Genomic DNA, 25,972 nt, shown 5'->3' with positions numbered 1-25,972 from the left:
CCAGCTCCCTGTAATCTCTATCAGAAGGGGTAGGATTTTTGGCTGTAGAGGCCTTTACACCTTTGGGACCCTGAGAAATAGTTTCAGGGTCAGCAGCAGGATTTTTGCAAAGAAATTTGTGGGAGTCAGGAACCCTGTAATATCTGTCTGGCTTACTAGGAGCCAGTGGTAGGGAATCAGGAGCCATGCTTGATTCCGAGAACACATCATCAACAATGTCTAGTACAGGAAGTATTGCCAAAGGCCTATGCTGAGGAAGAAGGAAATCCCTAAGCCTCTTTTTTGATTCAGAGAAGTCCTGACTCTCCCAGTGAAAATGTTTCCTTAAAGTATGCAAGGTCTCTCCAAAAGAGTAATCCTCAGGAGGAGATGCAGATGGGATGGATTCCTCTGCATCAGAATCCTCATAGGGCAGAATAGAAAATTCCTGATCAGAAGAGGAATCAGAATAAATGGAAACCTGATCTGAAGATTCATAATCAGTGCCTTGCCTAGGCCTCTTAACAGGGGGGGGGGGGGTTGGGAACCCCTGATCAAGGTAATTAAATCCTCAGCCATTTTGATAATCTGTATTTTAGGCATAGGGGCCTGAGCACGTGGCTCATCCATCGTTTTTTAGACATAGAAGTTGTTTTTGACCTTGTTTTTGTTGCTGGCGTTGGTTTAATATAAAAATGTTGAGGCCTGAAAACACCCTAAGAAGCCGGTGCCTGCTCAGCAGCTCCAGACCCATCCAAGGGAGAGACATCCGCGGTTTCAATACTCTGAGAATCTCACAGCATACCAGACTCCGAATGGGTCTCAGTAGAGGCCTGCGACTCAAAATTAGCGGGTATCAGGGGCTGCGAAGGCACCTCACTGAGTACAGGCGAACCGGCGACTGGCTTAGGAGAAGCTTTGTTGTTGGTTTTGGACCTCGACGGTCTGTCTCTGTCTTTTTCTTTGCGTTTTTTATGAACTCTGGTAGTCAGATTGCTAACTGACTTTTCAGGATAAGTAAATCTTGCACCAAAATATTTAGAAGCAAAAATATACCGACGCTTAATAGTGCGTTGGTTAAATCTAGCAGAAAACCGACAGCAAGGCACGTTGTGATCTGGGCCTAGGCAAGGAATGCAGTACAAATGAAAATCCTTATGAGGTATTTGCTTCCCACAAGTAATGCAATTATTAACTTTTACTAACATCGGTAAGGAGCAAGAAAAAGTTTCCCCAATGGGGTACTTAGCTTTAGTTTGAAGACTTCGGTTCTGAAACTCGAATACGAAAATTTCAGGAGTCGGCCGACCGGCACTGGCGAACTGCTTCTGCTTCGGGCACCGCACGGCAAGAAAGACTGAATAAAATGGCGTTGGCTGCATGTTTTATATCCCTGACGTCATGGAAGAGGAGACAGCAACCGACGCAGGACCCAAGACTTTGTTATTCAGGCCGACTGAGGGCAACCTGCCAGCACATTACCCAAATGTAATGACTGCAACAGTGAAACACGAAGAACATCATTAGTTCTTTAAGTTCATAAGTACATTTGTTAGCATAAAAGCTTGCGAACACCTTCAAGTTTTCCACGATATTAACTTGTTTATTCATTCATCCATCCATTTATAGTTCATAGTTTTAATACTAAGCTAACTGCCTTTGCGAGCCATTTTAAGCCTAGCCAATTATCCCTTGTGAGACTTAAACCCTGTACCTTGTGTTTGTAAGGCAAACACCTTAGCCATTAAGCCACCTTGCATTTTACCAGGGTTAATCATGTTAGGCTGTTGGCCTGTTTTCACGAGAGACCCAAGATGATATCTGTATGAAAGAGGGGAATTTTGGCCATGACACCAGGGAAATTCCCCTACTCTTTTCAATCAATGGTGAGGGATTTTTTACATTCACATGAGCTACCACCAACTCCTGCAGATTGGGCTTCAGTTTAACATAACATCTGATGGACAGCACTTAGGAGTGCAGCACCCCCAATCCTGCACTGAAGTGTCACTAATTGAAAAAATATATATATCACTTGGGGTGGGAATAGAACCAAGAGCCTTCTGATCTTCCAGTCATCAGACAAATGTGCTACCTATTGAGCCACTGACTCTGTTGTGCTTCACTAATTCTTTTGACCATAGTTTACGTGAAACCCTTTTACACCACAAACAACTCTCTTGACATACAAGGAAAGATAAAGCCCAGAGTATGGCCCATGTGACAGTTTAGGCAGCTGACGTGTGTGTGTGTGTGTGAATGTTGTGGGCATATCTGCTCACCTCACTCTAAGGTGGGGAAAATGGCACACTCTCCATGTCAGAATTCCCAGTGGGAACCACAGACTCCTTGAGGGATACTTGTTAAGGAAGCCAGGTATATCAATACATCACAAGTGAACATTCAGATGCACTTCTCAAAGGCTCACTACAAGCCAAACCCTGAATTTCAAAAGGTATGCATAAATGATGAAGGGTTTAAACCAAAGCCACAATTGCCAGTGCATAGATAAATGACAGCACACATCCAGTTCACACAACTATCACCTCAGAGGAATGAATGGATCAAAGACCTCTTGCCCTTGGAGCCCAGGGAAGCAAATGGTTATATGAATGAGGATTAAATGATCAAGCAGACAGGTTAGAAAAAAAGAAAAAAGCCATGTTACACTCACAATATATCAAAGCATCCTATGTACAGCTATACAAACTTTTCTTTCACCGTTTCCATCTAATAGTACTATTTTACCACTTATTATGTGTTGAAATCCTGTGCAGTCTTTTAAACTCATTTCTAGGAAAGGTTTGCCTCACAACAGCTCTTAGCACAAAAACTGCTTTATATGATTTTTTTTTTTCTTAAATAACATACACAAAGCTATTATTCTGACCACCCAAATCCACGTAGTTTAATAAGAAGTCTCACAAGCAAATTTTAAACCATTCTTACACATGTATGCATTGTACAAATGGACAAAATCACATATGGTTCCCTTCTAAATCAACAATTTTCAGTTCTGTCCCTTTAATGTCTCCATTTCTGGCTGAGGAAGGCTGCATAAATTAAACTCCCCACCAGATATTTTCATTCACAGTGAATACATATTTCAAACTCTGCAATACGGTTCCTACCTCGATGTTCACTGTGCAGTTTCAGACGTTGATTATAAAGGTTTTTCTCAGTGAGGTGTTGGATATCAAGCAGACCTTGAACAATCTCAAAAACAGTGCCATCAATTAGAGCCAAGGCCAGGTCACTCAGAGTGCTGTAAGACAAGCGTTGCTGGAATGAGCTGTAAAACAGGTCAAAACTACATAAAGCCGTCACCTCAATGAAGTTTGCAACACATTACTTATATGCACTGCTAGTTTGTATTTGCTTGTTTTATCAGGAGCAAGATCTCTGCAACAAATGCTAGCTTACAAAGACTAAATACAGCATAATCAAAAGACAAAATTTGACAAAGGTAACTACCAGCAATTTTCGTAGTTGTCTCATTGCTTGCTTCTTCACTACGGGTCACAGCTAGAAGGCCATCTGTGAACAGTGTGCATTTCCTCCCAGACACTAAAGACATGCCACTTGTGAAAGGTCAATTTTCCAAGCAGACCATAAGTGTACCTGCTGTGTGCGAGTACATGAAAGTCCTATGTCAAACAGGCATCCTACTTTGGAATAGCTTCTATGCCTTGCCCACTGAGTGCTGGGACAGGATCTGAATCCCCCAACACCATGTAATGGATAAAGCAATAAATCTGAGAATGAATGAATGTATATATGTAACACATAGTGGCACTCTACATTACACAGTTTTAGTAGATGCCTACTTCCTGTGGTATAGGGTTTGATTCCCTCAGCCTTCATTTACCCACTCTGTGATTTTGAGCAAACCACTTAACCAGGCAATACTTTGGGAAAATTAAGAATTTGAGCCAGGCTCCCTAACTGGCTCCTGAACTGCAAGCCTAGTAACAACTTATGAACATAGTGAGGACAGGGGCCACAGGCAAGATTAACCTTACAGCTGTGTGTTTACATTTCTGCTACACAGCAGGTTACTAAACACCATAAGCATTTAGCAGTTATGAGCTGGTCAATCAATTTACATATTAGCCAAGAAACAGCTACATGACCACTAACCAGAAAGACAGACTGCAACCAGTCACCGTTCTCACGTCTTGCTAAACAGGCATAAACTGGGCAGTGAAGGTGGCCCTCTATTAACCACAATGGTCCATGTTGTTTAACAAAATTTTAACACCTTATAAAAAACACTACAAACGGGATCTTTACCGCATAGCTGTGGAATAAGTTGTAGAAGATCTGATGCAAACCACTTTTCGGAGGTGAACAACTCCTTACCTACTGCAAGATATCCTATTACCCTCAATATGCTTCTGACATCCTACGTCACTGGTAATCCAAATGGCCTAATCTTTTACCTTCCCCTCTGACTAAGCGGGCCTTCTTTGTTTGCTTGAGCACCTCCTTAATGACAACCAGCTCTGGTGGTGATTAAACCATGATCGAAGTAACAAAATGGAACTGAAGAAAGAAAGAGTTGTGAAACAAAGAACAGCTCTTGTTGGTCCTTTATACTTGAGTCAAACTGCCGAAGACAAAACAGTGATTTTGCTGAAAATTTCTTAACTTGGAACAGGTTAAGCTTGACCCTCAATATTTACACACGCAAGGCAGTGACCACATCACATCACCCTAAATAAACCCAGCCAGCACTGAACGCAAAGGTTAAAGATCTATGTGCTTACTGTACTGATATATGTGGATGAGCAGATCCATCTGTATCCAACAGGACTGAAACTGCAAGGTTTCAGTCAACCTGGCAACAAACTATCCTGTGTTACTACCCCTCCTCTTTACCCATAATGTTCTGCTAACTAACTTCTCGCCACATCTCAAGTGTGCTCAAAAGTGAAGTGGTCAGAAAAAACATACCCAAATAGCACACCATTTGGAAAAGTAGGATTTCCTACTAGTGGGTTTCCTGACCTCCTTCAGAACCCGAAGCAAGTCTTCAAAAAACAGTTGCTTGCAGGAAATCAAAATCCTATCACCCACAGTGTCAGTTGAAGAGTGGACAGGTGGGGATGGGTAAGAGATCCCTTGTCTTGTATGGAAGATCCACCCTGTGATGTAACTTGTGATGACTGCCCTTGGTTAAATGCAGAAGAGGGGAACCAATGCTCTCTGGGACAAAAGGGAGTCACCAGCAAGATTTTGGGGGCATCCTGTTTTATCTTGTACAGGGATTTTGGAATAAAAGGAAGGGGAGGGATGGCATAAAGAAATATCCCCTTCCATGAAAAAGATAGGACCATCCACCTTCCATGCTAGAGGACATGCTGTCCTGGCACAAAATTGAGGAAGTTGCCTGTTCAGAGGGGAGGCAAAGAGATCTACTTGAGGAATATCCCACTGGTGGATAAAGTCGAGAAACACATCCCTGTGAAGCATCCACTTGAGAGATTGCATTACAGACCTGCTCAGCGAGTCTGCCACATAATTCTGACTTGAATGAATGTACACTCCCCTGAAGTGTCACTTGGTACTGAATAGCTAGCTCCCAAACCTGAACTACCAGCCTTCAAAGAGGACAGGACCTTATCCCCCTTGTTTGTAGATATACCACATTGTTGTGGTGTTGTCTTTAAAGATCTTTAGATGCCTTGGAGAAAACAGACGATGGAAAGCCATTAGAGCCAACAGAAGATATCTCATCTCCTTGATACTGATGTGCTCCTTCTGTTGCTGAGGAGACCAGAGGCCTTGCTCCTTTAGGTTTCGGAAGGAAGCCCCTCCCCCCAACCCTCATCTGAGGAGTCTGTGAACAGCTCCTAAGAGGAAAGAGAGGGTTAAAGGAAAGCCCTGGATTCAAAGTCAAGTTTTTGAAGCCACCACTGAAATTCCAACTTGAGACATCGAAAAAAGAGGAACTGGAAACTGTGGATTAGAATACTGAAAGCCAAACTGATTTTAGTACAAATGCTTTCTCATGAGTAATTTGGCAAAGGGAAGCGTAGGAATAGTAGATGACATGAATTCCAGAGCTCTCAGAAATTCACTGGCCGAAATCAAAGCCAGAGGAAAAGGGACAGAAAAAAGGAGATCAGAGTCAAAGCCTTGGGAGGACACAGGGATGCTAGTATAAGAACAGTCTGGATCCTGCATCCCAGAGAAACATGATCCTGTGATGGGGATAGGAAGGACTTGAAAATTTACAGTAAACCCTAGGCTTTGCAACACAGCGATGGCCAAATGAAGGTGCTATAAAAGAATCTCTGGAGAGGAGGCATGAATAAGCAAGTGTTCTAAATGAAAAAAGACATGAATCCCCTTGAGCCTGCAAAAAGCAATCCATAGGAGCCACGCATCTGGTGAATATCCCTGGGGCAATAGAGAGGCCAAATAGCAAAGAGGAGAACTGAAAATGCCACAAAGCAATAGAGAAACATAAAGTGGGATGAATAAGGATATGAAGGGAAGCATCCTTGAGATCCGGAAAAAACATAAAAGCCTGAGGAAGCGGCAGAGGGAATAAAGTCTGACAGGAGAACACTTGAAAGGAAGGAACCTTCAGAAAAGTATTCAGGCGAGAAAGATCTAGAATGGGTCTCCAAGTGCCCCCTTTCCTAGGGACCAAAAACATTCCGGAACAAAACCACTTCCCCTTTGAGCAGCTGGAACCTCTTGAATAGTTCCTGGAGTCAAAAGATCCCAAAGCACCTCTGGAAAAAGTTAAACTGGTCTTGAGGTGGCTGATGAAAGGGGGAAGAGATTTCCAAACCATGAAAGCCACTTTACTGGGATAGTTTCTCTGGAACTTTGGCACAGGGGAAACAAAAGTATGTTTCAGGTCCTGTAACTACTTGCGTTTTTCCTGCAGGGACTTGAGAAAATCATTATCAGCAGCAAACAAAAATTTGTTGTCCAGAGGACCATCCATCAGCTTCAACCTCTGCCTGATGATATCAAGGCTAAAGCCATAGCCAAGAATACCTCAAGCCAGAGCCAAAAGCAGCAGCCCTAGAAGAAGCATTTGTTGCATCATAACTACATTTAATGGAATGGTGAGTTACCTGTGAAGAAGTCCCTAACAGGGACAAGGCAGAAGTGTTTCCCCTCAGAATCAGAAGGTCAGAAATAATTTGGTAATCCTGAGAAAGAAGGCCCAAAATATATCTGGTCATATGAGTCTAATAATTAACAGCCTGAAAGGCTAGGCTAGCTGAAGTATAAACCTTTTTTCCTAGCCTTTCCATAGTCTTGCTGTCCTTATCAGAAGGAAGAAGCTTGGTAGAAGGCATTAATTTAGAAGGCTTGTCGGATTCCACAGAGACCACCAAAGGATCAGCAGATGGACACTTATATATGCAGTCATCAGGCACTTTATAAAACCAATCAGGTTTTTTTAGAACAGGGGGCTGTGAGTCAGAAGTAAAGGCATCCAATAAAGCAGCCAAAACAGAAGGAACAGCACAGAGTCTAGGAGACTTCATTTGAAGGAGCTCATAACACCTTCTCTGAACTTCAGACACTGGCACAATACCATTTAAAGAACTCCTTCATCCTGGAAATAGTATCCCCAAAGGACATCTCCTCAAAAGGAGATTCAGGACTAGCAGACTCCTCTTCCACACAGCCATAATCCAAAAGGGAAGGAATATAAGTAGAATAGGCCGAGGATTATTCATCAAAACCCTGTTCTTCCTCAGAGGGATCCTGTACCCTAGTTCTCTTGAGGGGGAAGATGACCAAGGTGGAGCCAGGGCAAAGATCCCCTGAGGAGGCTTCAAGGCCATAAGGGCATTGAACAAGCCCTGTGTAAAATTTTGCCATTCACTTTGAGGGTCCTTAGGAGCAGGAGAGACATGTTTTGTCTTTTGCTTTATTTTTTTAGACGTCCGTCTTATAAAACTTAGAAGGCTCTGACCTTAGCCTACACTTCATTACTGTAGTCGGGACTTCTTCCTTCACCGGTATCTGAGGAACCCCCTCAAGCCCTTTGGTGATGATCAACTATGCTTCCCTCTGAACATCAGAAGTAGACGTCTGCAAGGCCTCAGAGGACGTGCAAGAAACCAGATCCATGCCAGCCTCCAAACCACCTGCAGCAGAGGAATCCAATACAGGAACCAGATGATACTCGGGGCTTTCACCAGCCTCAAGACAGAACAGTGGAGGCAGCACAGCCAAATAATCTGACCTGACTTTTTCTGGCTTTCTTCTTCGAAGACAGCTGACTCTCGAAGTACCCTCCTTTGGAATAAAAGCCTATAAACAATACAAGACGTATGGTTGTGAGAAACACTTTAACACAACAAGCACCGCTTGTGATGGTCTTTATGGGGAATCTGTCTCCTATACTAGCATATACCATTTCTGGATGACATGAAACCCTACAACCACACAAATGCAAAAGAAAAGTATAAGCAAAAAAAACCCCAATGGAGCACTTATCTGAAAATGGCTAGGTAAACCACCAAATGCCTCAATCAATCAGACAGATGATCAAAGATGGCATTCGGACTGGCAGCAGAGAAGTTCTGAGGATGATAAGTCCAGACGTCACCTTTATGCCCTAATGCCTAACATGGGGAGCATACGTGTGACGTACGCATATCTTTAACAACCTAAAGGCTTTGGTATATGGCCGTGTGTCAGTCCACCCTTGGCAGGGGATCCATCACCCCTTTTAACTCAAATATAAACCCCCTCATAAACAGCATTAAAATGAAATGCTAGGGGACTTTCACACTTATTATTTTATTTATTTATTTAATTTATTTTACATTTGTTAAATAAAAGGTTTACTTTGTGACGGTGTTTAATGCACTGATCCAGGACATTGTTGGTATTATTAAGTATTATTGGCCTTTTCTTTTGAAAGGGAAAAGTTGTGTTAAGAATTTATGGAATACTCCCCTGATATCCCTAAACAGGGGACAAAGTGTGAGAGGACATGGTGGTCCATAGTAAGTTTTGTGTACCGAAATTGGGGTGTAATATGTGTAATTTCGGTACATGGGCCTGTGGGGGTTGTTCTATATGCCAACATGTGGTCAGATTTATTAACAATATTAATGGTGTTAGATATAGTCCTATAGCGGAACATTCATTTAATACAGAAGGGGCAGTTTATGCCTTGAGGTGTTCCTGCAACCTTTTTATATTAGTGAAAGTAAAAGATCTTTTACAATAAGGTTGCAGGAACACGTAAGAGTCATTGAGAATAAGTATGAAAGTTCCCTAGCATTTCATTTTAATGCTGTTCATGGGGGGGGTTATACTGATTTAAAAGACGTATTTAGAACATGTTTCAGCTGAGAACGCAACCTTTTTGAAGAATAAATTGTTGTATAAAGAATCCATATTTATTTTAAAATATGGAACTCTGACACCTACTGGTCTTAATAGGGACTGTAGCTGGAAATATCTTCTATGAAAAAAAAATGTTATTGGGTAAATGCATGATTGCTGTTCATTGTTTGTAGTATTTACTGATGTATTTTGTTTACTATTCATTAACTCCTAGAAATCCTGTAGGCTGAGGCACTAGAACTGTGTGAGCAGTGCTGGTTTTGATGATAAAAATGTATTTTTATACTGATTGCTGGCCACGTTGTGGATTTTTGTTTATTTATTTTGGAGTTTATATGGCCAGTGATCCTTCTCTACAGCTACTATGAATTTTGAGAGATAAGGGGGTAGATTCTATCCAATGCACTATGGTACAGTACTTGACCCAATCAAGGGATTGTCCTGTGGAAGGAACTTTGGCTTCCAGGGGTATGAAATCTGCTGTACCCGGGGAGAGATTGCTGAAGGAAGGGAGGAATAAGAGACCAGTTAATCCTTTCCATTATGTGGGTCGAATGAATGTGGCACAGGTACCTCCGGATGTCTGTGGTGCTGTTGATTCTTTGGAAAAACATTTGTTAAAAGAAAATAATTTTCATTTTAACAATTTGAGCCTTCAGTGTTATCTGGATTTGGACATAACACCTAGAGGGCTCATATTTGTTAAAAACCCTGCTACTCCTTTCGATTCTTCGGATCCTCTAGATAAGCAGTTTGAGGCAAGATGGATTTCTGCTGCTCACAGATGTATTGGTGAGTGGTTACATATTTTAATAGAGATACAGTTAAGCACCGTAAACTGAAGGATGACATAGTTGCTGCTTGTACTGCTCTCTCTAGTCAACATGGTACTGTGCGTACTGAGCAGATGTTATGCAGTTTTAATGAGAAACTTGAGGAGGTGTCCAGGGAAACTATGCAAAGAAAAATTAATAAACTGGAAACAGACATTCGAGACTGTAATGCTGGTTTTGGCTTTAAGAAAGTAGCCAATCAAGACTGATGTAAAGAAGGAAGATGGACTTCTGCTGTGGGGAATTCAAAACGGTTTCTTTTGTTTCATCAGAAGCAACGGGAAGTATGGAGGAGCCAGAAGGAGAAGAAAATGTATATCCCCCTTTACCGCCACCTCAGTAACCAGGCTATATAAAAAAATACTTTTCACAATCATCGGAACACCATGGACTATGGGAGGAAAAGAGGTCGTTCAGAAGGTAACAGGGATGGACAATATGTTAAGTACAACAATTACAACTCGTTATTGATATAAATAATGTTTAATCTTCTTTAAAAGAAGTTGTTGAAAACTATGACAATTTTATAATAAAATTTACCTGACAATGTTCTTAGCGAAGCTGAAATGTCGGTATTAAAATGTGGTCTGAAGTTCATACCTATGGCCTTACCTATGAAATATGTTATACAAATGAAGTGATTCAGTTAATTAGGAAGCTTCATTTGTTAAATTTTTTTGATGTGGAGAAAATTTCCATTTTAATGTCATCTCTGATGTGATGGAAGGAGAAAGTGATGAAGGGGATAGTTTTTTTTTTTTTTTTTTTACTTGTGATTCTTTTCTCTCATGCAATTCTTCGTTTAATCTTTCTGGCAATGATGCGTATTGTCTGAGATACATCCAAGGTGCCCTGTAAGAGTAAATTTATTCCCCCTTTTGTTCATAAGGGAATACAACAGCTTTCTTCAATGAACAATTTTGCTATAGATAACTGTTATACGGGTAATAGAATAGTGGTGTTGCATTATTCTCAATATCTAAAAATGTGTATGGACCACCTGGTTAATGGACGTTTACAGGGTGTCTAGCTTTCTGGAGTATCAACAAGCTTTAATTAATTTAAAAGTTGATGAGGAAAGGACTCTGGTTAGGATATGTATCTAAACAAGATGTGGAAGTGAAGTTTAATGTGGAAGGTTGCTCTGTGGCTAGATTTTATTGCTTACCAAAATTCACAAAAGTTTGGTTTTCACTCCAGGTTGCCCCATTGTAGCAGCAAATAATTATTTATTGCACAATGTTGGGGTGATGTTACATTCATATTTAAAAGATTTTGGGGTGAAGTTAGACTTGTATGTAAAAGACATTTGCTTTTTTGGAAAGCATTAAGACTGTTGTATGGGGCAAAGATTTTTATTGGATAACATTAGATGTGAAAAGTTTATACACCAACATTAAACATTCTGTGGGCCTTGAAGTACTTTTTTTTAGGAGACGGCACTGTGCAAATTATATTATTGATGTGATATATTTTAGTTTAACTAATAATTTTTTGAATTTAATCAAGTGATCTATCAACAGGATGAGGGGACGGCAATGGAGGCTCCATCTGCCCCTATGTATGCAAACCTAGTGATGGGTCTATTTGAGGTAGAGTTTTTATACAATTTAGATTTTTTTTATAAGCATGTTATTTTTTATTATAGATTTATTGATAATTAATTTTTTTGTGCAAGGGGGTGAGTTATTAGTTTAAATATTTATATGTGAATTACATAATCGTTTTGGGTTTGAATCTGATGGTTTACAGACAGGTAAGACAATTACATTTTTGGATGTTGTGTTAGAAGGCTATGATAATAGTAATATAAGTACTAGGGTGCACAGGAAATTTAGTGATGGGGAACATTTTTTTAGACGGTAGAAGTCGTCATCCACCCCATCTGTTGAATGCTTTGCCTTATGGTGAAATATGTGTGTGCAGGTTGTGTAGTAATATGAGGACTTTGGAACAGGAAGTTATTCGACCTGTATTATGTTTAAACAGAGGGGCTACAGTGTTGAAGATTTATTTTATTTCTTTTTATTTTATTTTACATTTGTTGACCGGGCTAGTCTAGCTGGATATATATCCATTTTCAGTAGAGGCCCGGGGAGAAAAGCTCCACATAGATGTACAAAAGTATAAAAATATTGTTACATGGTAAATAAAGGATTAATAAACCAAATAAAACAGGAAGTTAATTACATTTCAGAGATCAAAACACTTAAGTAACAGTGAACATAATATTGCTTAAGAAAGCTAAAAACAGATATAATACAGTAAGTGTTATGTACAATAGTTCACATCAGGTTGAAGGATTTAAACAATAAGTTGATTAGAGTTTAAATAGTGTCAGTCTTAATTACAAGACTAAGCATTTAAATGTTTGGAAGTTTGGTTAGAATAGAAGAAAAACAGGGGTGAAGAGGGTTGTTAGTCAGGGTTACTACAAGGGCATAGCCAGTGCATTTGGAGGTGTTTTTTAAGTTTTTGTTTAAAGAGTGGCAGGGATGTAATTAGAGTTAGTTAATTGGGTAACAGGTTCCAGTTTTTTCCTACTGTGTTGGTAAACAGAGTCTCACCAGCTGTATTATTAGACTTTGTTAAGCTAGCAAGGAGTAGGGAGTTCAGATTATTATATGGGATTAAGAGTTTTGAGAGTATAGGGGTATTATTGGGTTGGTAAAATATCTTGTGGGCAATTGGGAGTTGGGGTATTACTAGATATTACTAGTGTCCTTGAAAGACTGTCAATTAGTGTTATGGTAGGACTGATTATGGTACAAAAAAAAAGATGTAGGTGTGAGGTTAGATAATCATCCCCTTAGAGATGGTAAAAAGAATTTATTTTGTGACCGTGTTTAATATACTGACCCAGGACTGACCCAGGACACTGTTAATGAGTATTATTGGCCTTTTCTTTTGAAAGGGAAAGGTTGTGTTAAGAATTTATGGAATACCCCCCCCCCCGATATCCCTAAACAGGGAACAAAGTGTGAGAGACATGGTGGTCCATAGTAAGTTTTGTGTACCGAAACTGGGGTGTAATAATAAGATGTGCAATTTTGGCACATGGCCCTGTGGGGGTTGTTCTGTATGTCAACATGGAGTTAGATTTTTTTGACAATATTAATGGTGTTAGATACAGTCCTATAGCATTGGGCGGCCACGGTGGTGCAGCGGTTAGCATTGCCGCCTCAGAGCAAGAGGTTCTCCGGTTCGATCCTCGGCTGGGGTGCCTTCTGTGCGGAGTCTGTATGTCCGCCCTGTGGTCGCGTGGGTTTCCTCCCACATCCCAAAGACATGTTGTAGGTGGACTGGATACTCTAAATTGGCCCTAGGTGTGAGTGCATGCATGTGTGTGCCTTCTGTGGAAGGTTGGGTGCCGGGCTGGCAATTCGACACCGTAAAATTCCACTGCCAATCATGAGTGGACAGGTGATCTGCTGTGGCAACCCCTAACCGGGAAAAAGCCAGAAGAAGATATAGTCCTACAGCAGAATATCCCTGTAATACAGAAGGGGTAGTTTATGCTTTGAGGTGTTCCTGAAACCTTTTTTATATTGGTGAAAGTAAAAGATCTTTTAAAATAAGGCTGCAGGAACACTTAAGAGATATGAAGAATAATAAGTGTGAAAGTCCCCTAGAAATTCATTTTAATGCTGTTCATGGGGGTTTATACTGATTTAAAATGATTTTAGAACATGTTTCAGCTGAGAATGCAACCCTTTTGAAGAATAAATTGTTGTACAAAGAATCCATTTTTGTTTTAAAATATGGAACTCTGACACCTACTGGTCTTAATAGGGAATGTAGCTGGAAATATGTGAAAAAATGTTTTATTAGGTAATTGCATTATTGCTGTTAATTGTTTGTAGTATTTATTGATATATGTTTTACTATTCATTAACTCCTAGAAGGCCTGTAGGCCAAGGAGCTAGAGCAGTGTGAGCACTGCTGGTTTTGCTGATAATAAAATTTTCTTTTTATATTGATTGCTGGCCACGTTGTGGATTTTTGTTTATTTAATTTGTGGTTGGAGAGTTCTAGAATGTCTGCAAAGTGGAGACTATCATATTTATATCCAGAATACTGATATGCACACCAGATAAAGCCCTCACTGCAATCCAGACTTAGTTCAATTTGCAGCTCAGGCACTTGAAAAATGAGGACAAGTCCAGAAAATACATGGCTTCCTGCTGCCAAGCCTGCCCAGGGAGGGACCGGATCCCTGGCTGTTGGCCATGCCACTCCATAGGCAGCTGGAGGCCAGTCCTCTTCAGCAAAACCACAGTTGCTGGAGGAGTGTGTGAGTGGCTATCCAAGCTGGGTCTGGTAACTCCTCTACGGATAGTGACAGAGTTCCAGCTTAGGCGTTGGTGGCCCTCACAGTGGTGTAGGTGCTTATGTCATCACAAAGGGGTAGACAGTTAGGGGGCAGGATTCCGCAGACTAGGATCCTTTTTATAGGCAGCTGCTGAAACAGCAGTATCAAGTCTGGAATGTCAACTCAGCAAGTCTAGTCCTTAGCAGGCCAGAGGATCTCACCAGGCACAGCTGGAGCAAGTGCTCCAGCATGGAGTTTTTCACTTGCAGTCCTGACCATATGATTTACGATGTTACAAACAGGGGGACCAGCCTCTAGGATTGTTGGGGTGGGTCCATTCGCTGCACCTGTACTTTTTTCCTTACATACTTCTGTGCTTTTCTCCACCTATACGTCTTCCTTGACATAACTGCATGCATCTCTCCTCCAATACTTCTACCCTGATGTGCCTGTGTATTTCTCCCTATCTTTTGAAAGTGGATGCATAGCTACCTTTCAATGTTTTGATAACTCATTTGTAATTTTAATTTTTTAAAGAGATTAAAAAAAAAAAAATCAAATTTCACACTGATAGTAGTAATACGACTTTATAAAAATGACACGATGAGTGCATCTTGTGGCAGAATCTTGTGCTCACTTCTGAAATTTGGAAGCTCCACTCTCCATGACTAAAACTGCAACAAAACAATAAAAATACACAACTACACAGAACTTCACTGGCTATAAATGTTAGTAAACCAAAAATCAACAATTTACAGTGAACACATTCCAAGTGTGAAGCTGTGGCGATAAGACACCAAGGCTTGTGGAGGAGACAAAAGCTGCTTACCAAGTAAAAAAGAACTCTCAAAATAGATTTTTTTGATAGATAAAAGGCCAGATTCAATAAAGCCGACACTAAGTGTACAGGATATGAATTCAATAAAACTCATTACATTTTTTGTGCTTTCTTGCTACTCAGTAAGATAAGTGTACATGTAATCTAAACATTGTGATAACCTTTATGAATCCCTGTCAATATTTAAGGCTGCAAGAATATCAGTAAGAAAACTAAAAGAAGGTGTGATTTATGCCTGTTGTATGTTCATTCAGAACAGTGTACACCTAATGTACACAGTGTAGGCTTTATTGAATCTGGCCCAAAGTGTTATCAAGAAAGGTGTTAAGAGAAAGCTAGGTGGCAGAGTATCACATGTGAAAGGCAGGGGCTAGCAGACAGGGAAAGTATTAGTTACAAAGCTAATGAAACTGTAGTTTCACTCCTGTCTGCCAACAAATATGAACTTCTTCCTACTAGATGAGCTCTGAGATTTGCTTGTGTTCTGCTACAACTGTCTTGGGATATTTCTAAACAGAACTTTTTGTCAAAATGAAGGCCACCCACATCTGAATGGAGTAAGAAAATGCATTCAAGTCTACCAGTATGATGTCAACTATTTTACTTAAGAGGAAACACTTACTATCCTGTCCACATAGTTTCTCCCAAGTGTATCCTTGGTATTTTCATCTTTAACATTCCTAAAGGCAATACTAGAATGCACTACAAAAACCCAATACAGTCCAAAAGACACTTCTCCAGAATGTGTTGATCATCTGTAACTCACAAATAATGGACCACAACCATTCGGATCACTTGGCAATCTAAACTTTGATAAGCTGTTCATCCCATTACACAGCACATTGTCTTGCTATATCTGAGAGCAGCAATGCTGAAATAAAAGTATAAAGACCCATAAGACTATACCGGATAAGATGAGGGAATGTAGGTTGAGCTCTGCAAAAGGTATAGAAAAACCAAGAAAGCTGGTACAAATATCAAAGGCTGTAATTTTAGAGAAGGCTACCGAAGTAGCTACTGTGCTCGTAGAGTCAGATTTAGCAAAGCCTGGTAAATATTTTTCAGAGTCAAATTAATATTATCATAGGTTGTGCTTAAAACTAAACTTGTTGCACTCTGACTAATCAAGACATTAGCCTAGAAATCACAAGAGGAGTGCCTAAAAGCACTACACTGGCAACATCAGTTTACTAGCTTTTAATTTAATTTTTTTTTGTGACATTGCTCAGAGCTGTGCATACACAAGTGTGAAACATAGGCCAAAACATCAGTACTTTTAATTGGGTCATTTAAGTTACCTGGAAAAACTTTTTACAAAAGGGGCTTTTGCATGTGATCTTTAACAGAACAAGTATTTGCTTCACAAATATTTTCCAGTGCTGCATTTTGGAAAAAAGCTAGGGATGCAGCACCTGCTCTGACAGAGTGAGTAGATGGAAAACACTTCCTTTATTTTGACTGTATTATTTAACAGGTAAGCAATTTGACTGAACAGGCTTTCAAAGCTTTATGGCTATTTTTTTTTGTACTGGAGAGAAAAAACTATGAATACCTTCTAACACAAATATACAATCTCAATCGATTGTGCACATCCATATAATGAAGGCATTCCAAATGAACCAGTACTGTGGAAAACATACAGAAGATGAAAATATAGACTGAAGTTGGATTCTGTAGTAATTCTGGCATCAAAGGATTAGTACAGTGGATAAACTAAGGTTGACCAAGTAAACTTAACTATAACACAAAATGTTCAAATAGATCACTGTTAAAGCTACTTGGGCCGTTCTGACAAGGATTAGACCAGACATTCTGCTAACAAAGCTTTACAGCTCCTGCCACACGGCCTAGGCATTGTACAGCTCGAGTATGGACTGGCATAATGGTTAAGATGTTTACTTTACAGACACAAAGCACAGGGTTCGAGTTTCACCTTGATTGGGGGGGTTGGGTATTATGGTTAAGGTGTCTGACTCACAGATACAATGTATGGTGTTGGATTCTCAACTATGGGAGAGAAACTGGCTAGGCTTAAAATGGCATGTTAGAAAGGTGAGTAGCATAAAAGCAACGACCATGGCATCAAAACTTCAGAACATTCTTGTAATAAAAGAGGGTAACTACAGCCCTGCCAGATAGGAACAGTAGTAATAAAAATTCCACAACTTGGCATAAGAAATAGCAAAAAAAAAAGGAGGGGGATGGAAGAAAGGTGCAGCTACTGCAACAGTAATCTATTTGAACATCTACTGCTATGGTAAGCTAACTTACACAACTGTACATCACTAGAGTTCACTGCTGCAGTAGTGAGACAAATACCAGAGCTCAGGAAGAAATGGAGGAGAAAGAAGGATAAGAGTCCAGGAGTCCCCTGAGAAAAAACATAGCAAAACCTGCTCTGGACCTAGAGAAGGAATCTAGTTTGCAGTGTTTGGTAAACATGTCTACGGATAAACAAGATGTAACTCTAATATATATTTTTTTAGAGACCACCCTTTTCTAAAAAAAAAAAAAAAAACAAACTGCCATCAACCTGCTAGAGTGGGCCCTGACTTTGCCTGGAAGTGTCTTGTTATGGTGAGAACAACAAAAAACAATAGCATGAGAAAACAATTTAGACAGAAAAATCTGTTTTGACACTGTGTTGCTCAGAAGTCCTGATGATTTTTGCCCAGTCACTGTAGTATCAGAGTTTCCTGTGAACATCCAGAGTATGTAAAATTATTCTCCCTAATTTGGAATATGAATTGTCTGGCTAAATATAAACTCTGAAACAACCCATAAAGGAAGGATATGGTCTCAATGGTATCCTATCGCTGTACAAGAGACGGTGATAACAAAACATAATGGTTTGCAACTCAAGATACTCATCTTGCAGAAGTCAGAGGAATGAGTAACACTGTTTTCTAACTTCAAACGGCCTCATTAGCAGTTAAGTTTTTCCAGTACAAAAATTAGATCTCAAAGAGAAGCCCCCTGCCTTCTAGGTGGACAGAAATGTAAAACATCTTTCAAAAACAGTTTCACTGCTGGTAGAGTAGAAAGAACGGATTTAAGTGCAGGCAGACAGAGATGGCTTAGAGGTGACTCTTCACAGAAGAATAAGAAAGGCCACAGGATAATCACTCATACACATACTACAGAACCAGAGTGTCAGTGAAACCAGTCCTTGTTCTTATGACACCAACCAGAAAATCTTTTCCTGCAAAGTATACAACAGCTGGCTAGGTTCCAGAGCCTCAGGGCACCCCTCCACCCATCAAACAGCCAGTCAGCTGAAGTGACTAAAAAGACACATTTGGGCACCAAGCCCTTCAGAACTTTCATGTCAACAGAGAAAGGGAAGCTGAGCCCTGAAAGGGAAATGTTAGGAACCAAAAAAAAAAAAATAAACTGTCCACACCCTGGCACAAAAAAATACCAAAAAAAATATAATGATGGAGGGAGTGGCTACTGCACCAGTGATCATGCGGATGTCTACTGTTAGGGTACGTTTACTGACAACTGTACTATGTTCAGCATACTAAGCACTGTAGCAGTAGCCTTAGCAATATGGGCAGACTACCCTAGCTTACTACATTTGGGAGGGAGAAGGGGAAGGATCCAGAAGCCCCTGGAGAATGGTCCTAACAAAGCCTGATCTAGACCTAGAGAAGGAATCAGTCTTATAAAGATTTGTAACAGTATGTACAGACAGAGATGTAGCTTCTAAAATTCTTCTAGAATCCAACCCTCTCTAAAAGCAAGAAAGGATGCCAAGACCTTGGTAGAGTTGGCTTGACTCTGCCTGGAACAGTTTCATTGTGCAGTATAACAAAAGGTAATAGCCTTAGACAACCATTTAGATATAGTCTGTTTTGGCACAGGTTGCCTCCTCTTCTTACCTTCACAAGCAATGAACAATTTGTCCAAAGATCTGAAAGATTTACTTCTGTGAAAAAGAGTACCCAAGTTGTCTGTGGACATCGAAAGTATGGAGCATCCTCTCTCTCATTTTTAGGTTCAGGAAAGAAAACGGTGAGATGGACAGTTTAGTTTAAAGTAAACTCAAGATACCACTTTAGGCAATAAAAAAGATTAGTTCTCACAGAAACCCTGTCTCTGTGGAAAATGTGATCAAATTGATTCAGCATAACAGCTTGCAACTCAGATACCTTACTTAGAGGTCAGAGCAATCAGTAAAACGTGTTGTCCATGTTAAGAACCACAGTTTAGCCATGTTAGCTGGTTCAAATGGATCAAGTGATAGCTTCTCTAACACAAAATTAAGATCTCAATGAGGGGCCACTAGTTTTCTAGGAAGTCTCTTACACAAAACCTCTTTCAAAAACATTTTGATATGAGAATCCACTGAAAAAGGAGGATCCATGGGCAGACATGCTGAAATGGCTGAAAAATAAACCTTGGACGAGTAAGAAAGGCAGTAGGATAAGTAACTCTCACAGATATTGTAAAACCAGAGAACAACTAATTCCGGGATGGGTGTAAGTTACTGTTGCTGGCATCAACTAGAAAACATGTCCCCTTTGCCAATACATCATTTTCTAGCAGCAGACTTTCTTGTCTCTAAGTGCCTCCTGCACATCCCCAGTAAACACATTTCTAAAGGGAATAAAGACCCTAATATCTAGTCAGATAAATGACATAGATTAGGGTCAGGGTTTTTCAAACACCCCTGATCCAGTCTGTGAGGAAGCTTATGTTAATTGGCCCTGGCCATTTCCAAAAGAAGGAAGAACCCGGTTGCCTGGGCCACAAGGGAGTGAAAGAAGAAGTTATGTTCTTACCATAACGTTCCATGTGAGTTGTTCATTTCGCCTTTGTTCTTTACACATGGGTTCGGAGCTGATCCATCGACTCCGAGTCGGCCGCTTTCCAAGCTCAAGATCTTTGAGTAGCTCGAGGCACAGTCCCTATCCCATGATGCTCTCCTACCAACCCCAAATCTAGTTTGCTGAACCAGCAAGCAAAAAACACACTAAGCAACCAATTACAAACAATGTACATAGTACATAACTACTTACAATAGCTAAACAATAAACTGGCAGGAAAGAAGGGCACTAGCAAGACCAACCAGACCACCAGTCATACCTGTTCTTCCATAACATGGAGGGGGAGGGTGGGAGGGAGTGTAAGAGCAAAGGCGAGATGAACAACAACTCACATGGAACGTTGGGGTAAGAACATAACTTCTTTATGTGAAGTTGTTCAATCTTGCCGTTTGTTCTTTACACATGGGTAGCGTCCCAAGCACCCTAATCCTGGACGGCTCACAGGAGTATATTCCTGAGAACAGTGGAACCAAAGGAAGCCCTGTCACTCTGTAATGAGTGATAAACTTATGAGGTTTGGACCAAGTAGCAGTTGCACAAATAGTGTCCACAGGTAGACTGGCTGCGTGGGCTAAAGACGTAGAAACAGCCCTGGTAGAATGAGCTTTCACCTCACGTTCTAAAGGCTGTTTAGCTGAGGAATATACAAATTTTATACAATCAGAAATCCATTTGGACAATGTAACTTTGGATACCGACAAACCTTTCTTATTGTCTGCATAGGAAACGAATAGTTGATCAGATTTCCTAAATTCTTTTGTTCTGTCCAAGTAAAACCTCAATTGTCTGTGAACATCAAGCTTATGTAACGTACTCCATTCTATTAGCATGATGTCTGAAAAAGGTAGGAAGGTCAAAAGACTGGTTCAAATTTGCCTCGGAGCAGACCTTAGGAAAAAAGGTTGGATTTGTTCTTAAAGACACTCTGTCGGGGTAAAAGACTAGATATGGAGGCCTGATAGAAAGTGCTTGTAGTTCAGAAACTCTACGAGCTGAAGTAATAGCCACCAGGAAAATTGTCTTCCAAGAAAGGAACTTCAAAGGACAAGATGATGCAGGCTCAAAAGGTGGAAGAATGAGTTGAGATAGCACCAAATTCAGATTCCAGGGAGTAACAGGATGTCGGATAGATGGCCTAAGGTGAGGAGTTCCTTTCAAAAAGGCTTTACATAATATCTCTGGGACATAATATTTGAACCACTGCATCCCACATGGAAGTTAGATATGGCAGCTAATTGAACCATTATCGTAGAAGATGCCACACCATCGTGAAAGAGCGAAGTCAAGAATTCCAGAATATTATGAATAGGGGCGACATAGGGATCAATACCATGCCGAGAAGCCCAATGAACAAATCGCCTCCATTTGCTATTATAAAGTTTCCTGGTGGAGACTTTGTGAGAGGAAACTAAAATATGTTGAACCACTGGAGACAAATCATGTGACCTGGCTAGGTTGGGAAGTGGAGCAGCCAAGCTGTCAGTTTGAATGAGACAAGAGAGGGATGAAGAATTGGTATCGCTGTAGGAAGGGGAACCATATCTGCCAAGGCCAAAATGGGCTATTAGAATAACAGTCCTTCCCAGGCTTTTGGCTTTCTGTACGAATCTGGGGATCAGAGGGATTCGAGGGAAGGCATAAAGGAGACCAGAGGGCCAATCGTGTACAAGTGAGTCCCTTGGGCTGTCCCCCGGAGGGGGGGGGGTACAGGGCAAAGTAGCTTCTGCATTTGGCATTCATCGAGGAGGCAAAAAATTTGCTGCAAGGCTGGCCCCATCTGTGGAGTATCCTTTCCGCCCCTCGTTCTTTGAGGGACCACTTGTGAGGCAACAGAATGGCTCTGCTCAGTTTGTCCGCTATCACGTTGGATGACCCAGGTATGTGCGCTGCTATCAGAAAGCACCCGGTGGATACAGCCCACTGCCAAAGTCTCAGGGCCTCTCGGCATAAGGGGTAAGACTTGGTTCCCCCTTGCTTGTTGATGTACCAGACTACCGACATGTTGTCTGTCTGTATTGCAATCGTCTCTCGAGGTAGAGAGTCATGAAAGTGTTACAACGCTAGAAACACTGCTCTTAACTCCAAGACATTGATGTGCAAATGAGATTCCATGTCTGACCAAGTGCCTTGGATAGTTCTTCCCTGAAACAGCCCCCCCCACCTATCAGGGAAGCATCCGTAGTCAATGTGGCGGTGGGAGGGGGAAGTACAAATGGGCGACCTAAAGTAACTGGCTGTTCAACCACCAAAGAAGGTCCTTTTTGCAAGCATTTGTCAGAAGAATCTTGTGCGACATTGGAAGCCACTGTGTGGACAGTAACCATTGGAGTATCATGTGCATTTGTCCCAGAGGGACCGCTACGAGTGCAGCTGCCATGGTGCCTAACAGCTTCAGAACCTGGAATGCCGGAACTCTCTTTTCCATTAACAAATGGGACACTTGACTTCGCAAAGATATTACTCTTTCTTGAGGCAATCTGACGGAGGTGGTGGTGTCTAGATCTGCTCCAATAAAGGAAATATGCTGCGACAGCAATAAAGCAGATTTTTCGAAATTTAAGGTTATGCCCAGCCTGGAACACAGGTTGATAGTGTAATTTCTGGCGCGAATTAGTTGATGCCTGGTGGTGGCGGTGAGGAGCCAGTCGTCCAGATATGGAAACACTCGATCCTAAACGTCTCAGGTGAGCCGTGACTGCTGCCATACATTTGGCGAACACTCTGGGGGCTGTGGTGAGACTAAAGGGCAGAGCTTGGAATTGGTAATGACTGGCCCCCAGCCGGAAACGCAAGTGATCTCTGGATGGTCTGGCCATTTTGATGTGGTAGTGCGCATCCTTGAGATCTATAGAGCACATCCAATCGCCCGTTTCGAGAAATGGAAATATCGATTGAAGCGTGACCATCTGGAACTTTTCCTTTTTGACAAAGGTGTTTAGTTTGCTGAGGTCTTTGTTGGGCCTCCAGTCCCCTGTTTTCTTTGGAACTAAAAAGAACCTGGAGTAAGTTCTGGATTCTATCTGGTCCACTGGGACTGGCTGGATGACACTTTTTTCTAGCAGCCTTTGAATTTCTATGGTTGCGAGATTACGCAGACTGGGTGAAACGTCTGGGACTACTAATGGAAGGGGATTCTGAAAAGGGAATGATGTAACCTCTGGTAATTATGCTTTTTACCCAAGAATCTGATGCAATTCTTAGCCAGACGTCTGGGTATAAAGCTAAGTGACCCCCGACTGCCTCCAGAGCAGGACGGTCGGGCTTCCTCTCAAGAGTGCTGGTAGAGCTTGCCAAGGAACTGCTCCCTGTCACCGTAGTTCTGCGGACCCCCTCTGCCACCTGGGTGGCATCTATCATTATACCCCCCTCCTCTGCCCCTGGAGGGGGGTTCACTAAATGTGTTCTGGAAAGCTCCTTGGGACTTTCGGAACCACATTTTCCACCTTTCTGCCCTTTGGGGTATGGTCCAGTGGGGGTGGAAAAACAGACTCTTACAGCAGATAGAGTCTTTCCTTCCTGCTCACACCTAGTGAGTGTCTCCTTGACTTTAGGCCCAAACAAGGAAGAGCCATCAAATGGGGTATTAACAAAGGAAGACTTGAAGGCTTCCGCAAAGGAGCATAAGCGCATCCAGGATGGTCTCTGCAGAGCTATCGCTGAACCTGCTGCCCGGCTCGATCCATCGGCTGCATAAGAAATGAGCCGTATGGACAAGCTCACAATAGAATTAAGGGTGTTAAGCTGTGCTGTTACTTTCTCAGAAACAGCATCATCTGTTTTGCCCTGTAGAGTATCTCCAAGCTCTTTGAGGACATCTCGTTGAAGACGGGTAAAGTGGGTCAAATAGTTGAGCGATCTCATTGCATATGCCGCAGAACTAAAGATGTGTTTCCCGTATCTGTCCACAGTCCTAGAGTCTTTATTAGGAGGATGAACATAAGAGGAGGTTTCTGACATCTCTTTCTTGGTGGCCGCCGCCACCACCATGACATCAACGGGGACTCCCTTTCATAAGAAAAGACCTGTCTTGAGGGGAGGTAATAAATTTGTTGGGCCTGCGAGGGACCGGCTCCATGGAATCAGGAGACTCCCACGCCCTTCGAGCGACCAAGTCCATTAATTCGTCAAAGGGCAGAGTAACCCAGGAGGTGGAAGGTTGAGACCCAAAGGCCTTCAGGAGCACCGACTCATCCTCAGTAGGGGTAAGGGACTGCCAGTCACCCCTCTGCCTTAACATTTCCAGGATGTCTGCAAATGAGACATCTTCAGAGGAGGACCGCGGGGACCCTTCTGATTCCTCTAAGTTGGTGTCTGATGTTAAAGATTTCTGAGGGGAATCTAAATGCCTCCTCTTGCACAGTCTTTTTCTGGGGACTTCATCAGTGGGGGTGTCTGGTGAAGTCTCAGTCAAGCAGGGGTCGCCCAATCGGGTTACCTGAGGCTCTGGGTCTCTATGCTTGGTGGGGACCTGTGGTGTAGGGACAGAACACGGCCCTTTAGAGGAGGAAGAGGAAAGATCCGAAGAGGTAAGGGTGTTAGCAGACATGATCCTCCTCATGGCATCGAAGGCACCGGTTTCCCGACCCAAGGAGTCCGCCAGTTCCGATGAAGACTGCAACCTCCCAGGGGCCGAGACCACGGGCTCCAAACCAGAGGACAGAACCAAGCTCATCTGCACCGAAGCCCCGAAGTCAGAACTGAAGCGTTGGTTCGATTCTCTCCCCCAGAACCAGAGAGTGTGTGTCGGCTCCAAGACTCCTCGATCGGAATCGAAGACGTCAAGGTCTACAGGGCCAAGGGCACTGGAACAGGCCTCGGTTCAGAGAGTTCCACAAGTATCAGATCCTCTCTTTCCGGCTCCGAAAGCTCAACTGGCCTCGGAGGAGGAGCAGAAATCGTGGTGGGGGGGGTCGTAGGCTTCGAAGCCAGCCGGGTCGAAGCTGAAAGCAATTTGGCCAGGGCTGGGTTTACCAAAAGTCTCTGCACCACATGGTCCACATTGATGTCGGAAAGGGTACCGGAAAAATGGATCGAAGGAGCTGAAGAGGCCACCAACTCAAGAATCGGGGACTTTAAAACTTCCGACACCGGCTCCAACACTATAATTTGGCTCAGAGGTAAGATTCCGGTGCACGGCTCCAAAGGCTGCGGAGCCAGCGACAGAGTCTTTCCAGAGGTGCTCAGAACAGAAGACTTTGCTCCGATGACACCTTAGAAGACTTTGACCCCTTCGTGGACTTGGAAGTCTGGTCAGTTTTGTCCAATGCTTCTTGAAAATCTGGCTTCAACAGCCCTCTATCCATCAATTTCCTTCGCCTCTCTAATAAAACTCTGCCACTGAAGGAATAGCAGATAGAGCAATCTTCTTGCAAATGTAATGGACCCAAGCAGTACACACAAGAAACGTGGTTATCGGTGATGGACATCTTCTGTCCACAGTCACACCTTTTAAACCCCGATTTTTGTTTCTCAGACATTATGTAAGGAAAATACACACAAATATCAGATCCCCGATAACATCAATAAAGTCGAAAAAAAAACCACCAAGAACTGCTTAGAAAGTTCAGATCGCTGAACTGCAATGACTACAAGAACGTGACACAAAAAGCATTCAAATACAACAATTCTATGAAAAATAGGGGATAGGGAATTAAATTTGACAGAGCCCTGTCAAGTAAATGCAACTCAAGAAAGGCTAAAGGCCTAGGAACAACCACTCCGAATTAGAAAGACAAAAATATAATATACAGTTAACTCACTGAACAACAATTACAAGAAATATGAGAAGTGTCACAAATATCAGATCCCAGATAGTCTAAATAAGTAATTTTAAATTCTT

The 25,972-nt window shown here is 41.9% G+C and overlaps 1 protein-coding gene across 5 annotated transcripts in view; it reads right to left on the bottom strand.

Annotated features, from left to right (window-relative positions):
* The window catches only part of LOC122799357 (protein DGCR6-like), a 557,275-nt gene that overhangs the window by 394,184 nt on the left and 137,119 nt on the right, over positions 1–25,972 (bottom strand). For all 5 annotated transcript variants that reach the window (XM_044068355.1, XM_044068356.1, XM_044068354.1 and 2 more), the window contains exon 3: positions 3,111–3,271. In XM_044068355.1, coding sequence (XP_043924290.1) covers positions 3,111–3,271 — 161 coding nt within the window. The remainder of the gene's footprint in view (positions 1–3,110; positions 3,272–25,972) is intronic.

Source organism: Protopterus annectens, chromosome 4.part0 (genome assembly GCF_019279795.1).
Source record: "Protopterus annectens isolate FY-2018-M chromosome 4.part0, PAN1.0, whole genome shotgun sequence".
In the NCBI taxonomy this organism is placed as follows: domain Eukaryota; kingdom Metazoa; phylum Chordata; order Ceratodontiformes; family Protopteridae; genus Protopterus; species Protopterus annectens.
This window is presented reverse-complemented; position numbering and strand designations above follow the sequence as displayed.